The following is a 10,549-nucleotide window of genomic DNA, read 5'->3' on the forward strand; positions in this document are numbered from 1 at the left end:
ATTTTTTATTTTTCTATACTTACTGTGGTTGTTATCTTGTTTTGTTTTTTAGCCCTGAAGAAGGCTAGAAACTCTAGCCGAAACGTCGGCACATTAAAATAAGTTAGTCATACTTATTTGTGTTTCATTGACCGCACCCCCAACCATCTTCTCCTCCTTTATTTATTTAGTTTGTTTTTATAGTAAAAATAGATTTTAATAGCCAAAGATATTCAAAAGAAAAACCAAGCATGTGGATACAGACTTTTGTTGCTTCATTTGTCCACCAAGCATGTGTACAAGTCTCGGATTTGTGGTGAGTAGCAAACGTGTAGTCCAGCATAATAAATACTTTACTTACTCCACAGAGATCCACTTACCCTTGCTCAGCGGAGACAAAACATGATAATGGACACTCGCAGCTCCTGCCGAAAGTCCTGCCAATGTCACGCTGTTGGGGTCCCCCCCGAAGGCCGCTATGTTCTGTTGTATCCATTTTAAAGCGAGTACCTGATCCTTCATCCCATTGTTACCGGGCACAGCTTCGTCACCGGTGCTGAAGAAACCTAATTAACAAATATGGTGTACTTGAAATTAAATTTAATTCAATATTCAAATCACGATTCTAATTTGATTTTAATAAGCAATAAGTTAATAAATTGACCAAGGGAGTACCCAGGATCAAAACTAGGACTGTTCAGCCCAGGATGGTTCAAGTTGTGACATTTCAGTGAATGAAAACAAAATTTTAAGAAAATGTTTTTTGTTTCTTTTTTTTTGAAAGGGCGTTTAATAGGCTGGTCATCAACGCCCGTTGGTTGTTGGTTTTGGTAAGGCCTAGTTGTTCCATAGTCATAGCTTTGGTATGGTGTACTGATCCGCACCAGTGGGACTCATTTCCATGAGATTTGAAATATTATCTAGCCAGACAATTATAATTTGTTTAATAATCGTTACGATAGTGGAAAAGGATGATGAAAAGCAGATAAGTAACTGTTCTAATTTTAAAAATAAGGCAAGATAAATAGATAATTATAATGATTAAAGGCTGATTAAAGATAATTATACTTATTAAGTTAGTCTGATGGATGAATGTAATGACTCTTTCTATTACGGATTCGTCGTTTCTTAACTCTATTGGAATATTTGTTGGTTTCCCTAACTGGTTCAGAGTTAATGTGTAATGATGACATTCTTCAAAAATGTGTTTGACGGTCAGATTACTATTACATTATCGGGTGATCACTACTTCTTCGCGGCGTCTACTTCGGGTTGATGTAATCCAGGACTTCACATCATTCTTTATAGGTTTCAACTTACTGGGTGGACTTTCGTCCCACATTGCCTGCCATCTTTTATTAATACATTCCTTTAAAGGGCGAGTAAGTTCCTTTGCAGTTAAGATTGCTAGCGCTTCTCTAACAGCTTTGTCGGCCATCTCATTTCCCGTAATACCAACATACCCGGGACCCCAGATGAAGTAGACTGATTAATCTATTTGGTTTAGCATTATTAAGTATTCATGAGTTCGTTGAACAAGTGGGTGAACTGAATACATTATATCTAGTCCTTGAAGAGCGCTAATGGAGTCCGATATTATTACTATATTGCCATTTGGTATATTTGTCATACAAAAGTAAAGGGCTGATGCTATGGCACTTAGTTCTGCGGTATATATTTTAGAGAGATGATGCAGTTTTCTCTTATGAGTTGTGTTTTGTGTCACAAAGGCATATCCTGTTGCGTTATCTTCGATCCATCTGTATATATAGCGGTTAGTTCTGGTAGAGTTTGTAGCAGTTCTAGGAACTTTTCTTGATATTTTGACGTTGTTGTATTGTATATTTTAAGAAAATCATAACATATTTTATTAGTTATTACAATTATTTGCTTGAAAAATATTTAGTTTTTATTCAATTAATATTTTTTTTCACTTCTAGGGGGGGCTGCTCTGGGTACGCTCATGAAAGTTACTCATAGGAAATTTATATAGTCTGGACTAGGTTAAATGTCTAAACAGGGAAAATGTGAAATTGATTTTAAAAAAGCACTAATGGTATCTGAAGCTATGGAATTATTTTCCATGATAACTGCCATCGTGGGGATCTGTAGGAACTTTGCGGTTACAACAGCATTGTACAAACAATCAGACCTAATAAAACTAACTTAATAAATAAACAAGGCCCAGTAAAGAGCACTGACTAACCTAAGGGTCCTAGGCGATAGTTGAAGGAGACCAGAACAATATCCCTGTCGAGGATATAATCGACTCCCATGTCGTTGGAACTCCCGGCCATGAACGCTCCTCCGTGAATGTAAGCAATGACATCCAAAGGCTTCCCGCCACTTCCTGTTTTGTGCAACTGCAAACAGATATCAATTGGTTTGTATTATAATACAAATTAACTTCTAACCAGTAAAAATAAAAACCAAGGGAAACCTTATTAATATTGATATTTTTCTATGATTGGTTCTAGCTTAGGATGTTACAGATACGATTTGTTGTATCTTGTATTAGTCGCTAAAGGACAGCGTGGCCTATGTCGATGTCGCTAAGGGATCTGTTTGACCTTACGTTGGTTTTTAAATCGAATGAATGGCCTTCAGAAGGTCGAAAAGAGATAGTTTGACCTGGGAATGATAGCTCGAAGGACACAATTGTATCTGCTATTAACCCTTTTAGTGTCGGAGGCCGATCTCTCGGCGTGCAAGTTAAGGAACCGGTATTATAAATTTAAACAATTGCCCCTTGCCCAACTGAACCTATGTCACTCTAGAGATGTGGTTGCATATGTCCACATTCTCCTACAATTTTATAGAAAAAGGAACTCAATAAAAACGACTAGGTTCTGAGAAGGCCCCAGAGACCCTTCTAACAGCCCTTTCAAGCCCTTAGTATCCTATTAGCCAAGCACATAGGCAGGTACATGCTGTCATCTCACAAAGGACTTGCACCAGTCTAACTATTTTATGTTTTACACATGAAAGTTAGTTTCCAATTTCTTTGGAAAAGCCTCACACCCTGCTTCTAGTCCACGCCTTTTCCCCCTTCCAGATATTTACTTCTAAATTCCATAGGCTCTCTACGCCCCACCTAGTCTCCTAAAATTATCCGATTGGTCAAAACCCCTTCTCCTATTTCACTATTCTTCCTACCCCCTCTTCTCAAGTATTCATATATATTTCATAGACTACATAGCTAAGTTAGAAGTAAGAAGATAGAGACTGAGTCATAGTAACATGTAGTTCTTGTAAATATGTTAGAATAGAGTCATTTTAGTCTTCACTGATTTTTGTATTATGTAACTTGCATATTGTAGCGCTTCACGATTCGCATTACGAGAAAAGTATCTCAATTTTTTTTTTTTTTTGGCTCTAGAGATCTTGTAGGTCATTGGCCGCCCGGATCAGCCATCTCCATGCCTGCCTATCTAGTGCTACTGCTTTCCAGTTTTCTGCCTGAAGCTCTTTCGCATCATCGTTGATTCTGTCTATTCATCTGGTTTTCGGCCCACCATGTGGTCTCTTTCCTACTGTACTAGCATTCATTGTTGTGGAGGCATCCCCATGGATTGCTTCGAGCCCTCTCTCCCTCCCCCCCCCCCAAAAAAAGCTAATTTCCACCAGTAACCAACTAAAAACGCTATTTTCTCCTTCAAACCTGCCTAATTTTCGTATTTTTATTCTAAAGCCTTTTTGACTAATTTCCACCTCAACCCATCTTTTTTCCCTATTTTACTCCTCAAACCAACCCAAACTACCCCTAACCAGCGAAAACAACAGTAAATCAACTTAGACTAATTGAATGCACTTGCTTCAGAATTTTCATCTGGTGCAATAACACGTCATAAACTACGGCGTTGTTAAGGCCTTCTGTAGCTTTTCCAGTTCATATTGAGGGATAGAATTGATTCTTAAAGATAAAAGGAGAAAAATGTTTATGGCAGAAGCATAGATAGTAGGGTAAACAAATTTCTTATATTTCGAAACAGATCCCAAAATGGTTTAAATTGATCAGCGAGTTATCAAAATGTCGCGGAAGAAATAGTTATTCAACAAAAATATTCAGTGGTAGATTTAGGCTAATGAGTTAGAAAGTACGAACCTTTGGCGTGAATACGTTTATATATAGACAGTCCTCCGATCCTCCCGACTTATAAGGTGAGCTGGTAGTGAAATAATGCAGCTGGAGACATTGTGGTGGTTCTCTGGTAGCGTTGTAAACACCCAACCATGGTTCTGCTGGGACTGGTTCCTGTAAAATAATATATATGAGTATATTATATCCCTTTAATCTCATAAGTAAACTATTTTAAGTGGCAATTATAAGATGCTAGACGCATTTATTGGCTTACAATACAACGTAGTCATGGAGTCTGGCCTAATTAGCCGTAACTAGTAAATTAGTTATCAATGCTCAAAGTTAATATTAAAATATTTCGATTATAGTTTTTAACACAAACGTATAAAATGAGAATAAATACTTCAACAAATCCATCCATACATTAATAGGTATACAAGATAATTGTGTATACGGATTTATATTTTATATAAATAATATAATACATTCCGGGATACCTGTATTAAGGCACGAACAGGTCCTGTTGAAAACAATCATCTTGATTTAATATCTTATGTAATTAAAATTTATAGTATTGAATAAACAATAATAAAAAAAAAGTATAGAATGCTTAAAGTAAATAATTGTACTGAATGAAAATTGATAAATATAAAGTAAAGAAAGAAGTAAGAAATAAAAGTTATATATTAGTAATTAAATATTTAAGCAAAATAACAAAATCAAGGAAATACAAATATAATAATATAAATATTAAGTTATATAATACCAAGAAACAACGAAATATTAATATTTTAATTTAATAATAATAATTTAAAATATTCATATTTCGTTATTTCATGGCAATATATAACTTTATATTTTTAATTCCTTAATTATGTTATTTCACTTATATATATCCTTTTATTGATTGGTTGTTATCTTGTTTTTAGTTCTTACTCCTGACGAAGGCTAGAAATTCTAGCCGAAACTTTGGTACAAATAAATTAGTTTTTTAACAATTATAGCGTGTAGGTTGATCGAAGTACGACATGTCCCAATCTCCAAAGAAGATCATAACACACAAGAAAGGACCATCCTTCCTGGCCGGACGCACCTCACATTTCAAACATGTTAATAGTAAACTAAATACTTACTAAAACATGTTAATGGTAAACTAAATACTTACTAAAACATGTTAATAGTAAACTAAATACTTACTAAAACATGCTAATAGTAAACTAAATACTTACTAAAACATGTTAATGGTAAACTAAATACTTACTAAAACATGTAATGGACAATTATACATAGCAACTGAATCTGTTATTGTTTGTAAATCTTAATTAATTTCGTGATATAAACATATTTACCTTGAACCTGTGCTTGCCTTGGGGCGGCTTGGCGTAGGGTATCCCGTAGAAGGCGGCGTAGGTACGCCCTCCAGCACTGTGAGCCCATAGACCCTTCAGAGCGCCCTGCTGAAGAACTACCTCGGGTTGGCTGGCTAGTACCGTGGTTTGGTACAGTACCAAGGCGCACAGCACCAATCTCACCATCCTTACCGTCATGGCCAGTCTATTTTAAGCTACATCAGGAGAAAGCTTATCACATTTGTAAATAGATTTATCTAAACATAAACACTTCAATGCCTATTTGCGTAAGAGAAGCACTTTAATAGGCGTCGTTATATTCAAATAACTCTTAAAAAATTTTAATAATTTTAATTTTTCAAGAAATGAGTTTAACTTTTATCTCAACTCAATACTTTCTGTAAACAACGACCCAACTAAAGCATCACAAACACTACAGGCACACATAACATCTATTGAAGAATGGTGTAAAAACTGGAGAATCAAAATAAATCCTGAAAAATCCCACCAGATCTCCTTTACTCTCCATCGTAAACCTCTGCCCTCCCGTCCTACAGTATCCTTTCTAGATACACCACTAACACCTGTTGAACAGATTCGATACTTAGGACTCCATCTTGACAAGAGACTTACTTGGAATCCACACACAAGACTGAAACGACAAGAAACTGCTCGTAGATTCCGATTGCTACAACACTTAATTGACAAACGATGTAAACTTCCCATTCATTACAAAAAATTAGTATACACTACAATAATCAGACCAATTTGGACATATGGAATTGAGCTCTGGGGCTCCACCAAACCATGAAATTCTTCCCGCATCCAATCGTTACAATCCAAAATCCTACGTAAAATCCTTGATGCTCCTTATTACGTCACAAATAAACTCATTCATAAAGACCTTAACATCCCATTCGTTGCAGATTTGATCCAAAACAGATATGCGCCTTTTTATTCCAAACTCCTTAATCATCCTAACCCATTAATTCTTAATCTTTCATCCTTAACAATCCCTGATAATCCTCCGAGGCGTCTGAAAAGATCGCCACGGGACCTTCTAGTTTAAATTAATGTTTGAAGTATCACCAATGGGTGGCTCCTTCCCAAGATTTTCACGTGTATATGAAACATACTACATAGTTACCTATTGTATTATTTTGTACAGTTGTAAATTACAATAAATAAATAATAAAAAAAAAAATTTTTATCTGTTCATGATGTGAGTCATCTTAAGGACTTAATAATTCTTTTGATCAAAATAATTGAATCCCTTATTCTCCTTACAAGTAAGAAATATAAAAATGTGGAGTCTTTCAGTACACTCAAATTAAAGCTATTTAATTGTGCTATGTAGTACTTTATAACGTTTATCTATTTAGAAGTTGTAGTTGTTATGGTATTCTACAAACAAAATTAACAAAATGTTGATTTCTAGTTGTTCGGGCAAACTTTTTGATTTATGAATAAGTATATATCTCAGGACCTATTGAACGCACAGATGTCTGCCAGCAATCAAATTAAAGATACTTGAATGTACTATAAAGTAGTTTCTGATTGAGGTTAGTCAGGCTTTTGATTGATGACTCCCACTCTCACTGACCGTCCAAGTATCATTATGAACTTAATAGCAGAAGGGTCCAACAGGAAAAAAAAAGTCAGTTATTTCACCCCAATGTTTGATTACATTAATATAAACTATGTATAATTACTAATTATAATTAATAAATCTGTAATGTTTAGTTAGAGGGGGAAAATAGCTGATGTTTCAAATGGTTAAAAAAAAAAAATACATTTTTCAATTAGAGCTCAATATCTTCGAAACTACCAACAAGACTAAAAACTAATAGAATATCATTTAAAGAAAAGTAAATTCACTAAAATATGAGCCCTAATAGAGCTATTAACGTTAGATAGTTTCCCATATTCAGTATTTGATAGTATATACCAAAAAAATCAATAGTTGGTGAAGCAAAATCATTATCTCAGGAACCATGAGAGATTAGCATTCAAATCAAAGTTATTTTAACGTGATATGAAGTTAACGATAATGTTTATCTACGTAGGAGTAGTAGCTTTTTTATGATATTTTCCAAAATAAACTCATAAAATGTTGATTTCTAGTTGTTTGGATAAAATATTTGAATTACGTAAACTATATCTCAGACCATAGGATGTAGGAATGTACAATACTGTAGTTATTAACGTATATCTTCGTATTGGTAGTTATTATGATTATTTGCTTATAATCATAAGAACTTGTATTTTTAGATAGATCATAAGAATATAGTTTTTGTGGTATTTGCATATGAATATGAATTTTGCTCATGAAATTTTAACCGTACAACTAGAAATCAATATATTATAAAAATTATTACTCCTTCGTATATAATCATTATTAATTAGTTTATAATAGTAGTGATGATGATAATAGTACTAATAATAATAATAATAATAATAATAATAATAATATAATTAATTATAATAATATAATATCAACTACCCTAAAAAAGTAAAGGTCAGGCTGATTCAAGATATGTTGTAAAATCTTTATTTATTTTTATTATTATCATTGTTTTAATTTTTCTCATTTTCCTCTTAAATACTTAATAGAAATATAAAAATGTAGAATCATTTCAAGGCCTAGAAAAGGAAAATGACAAAATCCACGAAAAACATTATAAAGTAAATGTACCATAATAATCCCTATCGTATTAAAATAAGATCAATGCATTCTGGGAAATTTCAAAAGTTAAAACAGCTTATGAAGAAGAGCTGCCTTTTCCAAATTTTATGCAGATGTCGCTCTCAGACAGAAGAAAAAAAAATATGAATAAGGATCAGTGAAGATGTACACATATAAACCGAGACAGTTGTAGAATCTTGTGAAAAATGGGGGGGGGGTGAATATCAATTACAAAATATAGAGCACCAAAGCCATCACTGATATCGTAGTTGAAAAGTAATAAAAAATAGAGTTATATCATTATATCATAGGCAGATGTTAAGTCGCTCAGTATTTCATTATCTGACATTCCCTTGCTATCCCAATTCAATTCTATGAATAATTTATTTTAAAAACAATTGAACATAATCGGTGATAGAGGGTATCCTTAGGGCGTATTCTATTTTTTCTTAATAGCCAAATTAATACATAGTGTGTTCACAAACTAGGTGGGGGATGTAGTATGGCTACGCAAGTTTTGCCACGTTAAACTTGGCCGATACCTCGGCGAATGTGTCTGAAACTTCAAATAACTTTATTTCCTGAGTTCAACGACAAAGGTATCCATATGAGATTGGTCAAACAGACTCTGAGACAGGTCAGTTAGACGTTTATGCTTCCTCTATTTCTATTATTCTCTCTTCAGTTTTGGTGTTCCAAGTAGAATAGTCCATTTGTGTTTTCTGTTAAGAGGTGGGAGATTTTTTTTTTCTATTTATTTATTGACATTTACAACTGTATTACATAAAAATACATATAGTAAATGTGAAATTAGTATTACAATGATATGTTCAATAGTACTCCAATTACATTTATATATTAGAAGGATTCGAGACCATCTTCTTTTTAGGCTCCTCAGAGTACTGTAAGGAATAGAAGAGAAAGTAAGAGTGGTTAGAGAGTTTAGAATGGAAGGATTGATATCTGGTTTGGGTTAGATCGGCTACATATGGATCTCTAAGGTGTTTATGGATGGTTTTAGTATTACAAAGTAAGGATTTGTTACTAGAGGATTCGATGGTTTAGTGGAACCCCAAAGATAAACTCCGTATTTCCAGATAGGCCTTTTTTTTTCATGTAGATGAGTCTATTGTAAGGAAGTTTAGACTGTTTGTCTGGTAAGTATTGTAAAAGTCGGTGAGATAAACCGGCAGACTGAGAAAAGAGAGATACATCAGCGTCGTTGTGATTTAATTAATACATCAAAGAGATAAGAACTGAAAATGAAGAAGAAGAAATCTATGGATCTTGTATAGCAGTCCCTGGTGCCAAATTCGATCAAAAGCCTGTTCTACATCAAGAAGGTACATTCCTCCAAAACTGACGGGAAAAAATCCGCCATACGATGAAATTTCTGTATAGTGAAGTTGGATTTTCTAAAACCAATCAGGGAATCAAGGATTATTTAATTGGGTACTTGCGTTTCAAAATGAGTTTCTCAAGAATTTTGCCTATGGCGGCTTTTTGGGTTTGAAAATCATTTTGACTATGGATGATTTCCAAGGGTTAGGAGAATATGTAGCTCGGAATGCAATGTTATACAGTTAGGTATGGAATAGAACAGCTTTCCGAAGAAGAGGTTTTAGAATATGGGATGAAATTAGATCATATCCACGAGCGTTGTATATTTCTTAACGATATTAAAGGTAATTTTTTAACGCTGTTGGATATTTCTGAAGGAATACTTTAGGTGGGTATCTTTCGAAAATCACAAAAAGATTCCAACTTCAACAAGCGCACACAAAACCTGGCGACTTAAGTTGGTTAATAAGTGAAAGTTTTATGGTGCGGGCACCGCAAGCTTTCTTCAATTACGTTGACTTTTTCGAGTATTTCAAAGATTTCATTGACCTTCTGCAACTCCATTGTACGATGTATTTATAAATTAGATGAACACAACCGTTGCCAATGTTTACTTATCGAGAGGGGGAGAAGTGGTGGGGGCAGCAGGTGGGATTAGAGATAAAGACCAGCATAAAAAATTATTTGATTTACCTCGTTTTATTTCCGCTCGGGTCAATGGATTTTCTTCAAATTTCGTAGACTTGTACTTGACACAAATATACTTAATAAGAGAAAAATTTAGAACAGTTGCTCTACTCTTAGCACTTAAACTACACTTTAATACAGAGCCGATCTTGACACAACCGATGCCACAGCCAAACTATGTGCTATCTGATATTTGCTATGATAATTATTGTTTTTAATTTCTTTATTACCAGACCGGTCTGGTTGGCCTTACGTGGTTATTTTTGCAGTTCGGTATATATATTATCGAGTATAGTTTCGTGCAAGAGATACTATTTTTACTGTTATAACTTTAAACTGTATATTAAAATCAGTTATAACAAATATTAATGATCCAGAGAAAATAACAAACGGAAACAATAGTATCAATAAAAGAAAAATTGACTT

General features: G+C 34.0%; 1 protein-coding gene across 1 annotated transcript in view; it reads right to left on the reverse strand.

The window, feature by feature from the left end:
• The window catches only part of LOC106678777 (esterase FE4), a 31,595-nt gene extending 21,293 nt beyond the window's left edge, over positions 1–10,302 (reverse strand). Inside the window, exons 1-5 of the mRNA XM_067047380.1 lie at positions 10,130–10,302; positions 5,410–5,624; positions 4,085–4,234; positions 2,186–2,342; positions 360–545 (exon numbers count right to left, since the gene is read on the reverse strand). Of these exons, the coding sequence (XP_066903481.1) occupies positions 360–545; positions 2,186–2,342; positions 4,085–4,234; positions 5,410–5,607 (691 nt within the window). The 5' untranslated portion in view covers positions 5,608–5,624; positions 10,130–10,302. The remainder of the gene's footprint in view (positions 1–359; positions 546–2,185; positions 2,343–4,084; positions 4,235–5,409; positions 5,625–10,129) is intronic.
• Between the last annotated feature and the right edge of the window lie 247 nt (positions 10,303–10,549).

This window comes from Halyomorpha halys, unplaced genomic scaffold (genome assembly GCF_000696795.3).
Source record: "Halyomorpha halys isolate HHAL.00 unplaced genomic scaffold, Hhal_1.1 Scaffold159.1, whole genome shotgun sequence".
Classification (NCBI taxonomy): domain Eukaryota; kingdom Metazoa; phylum Arthropoda; class Insecta; order Hemiptera; family Pentatomidae; genus Halyomorpha; species Halyomorpha halys.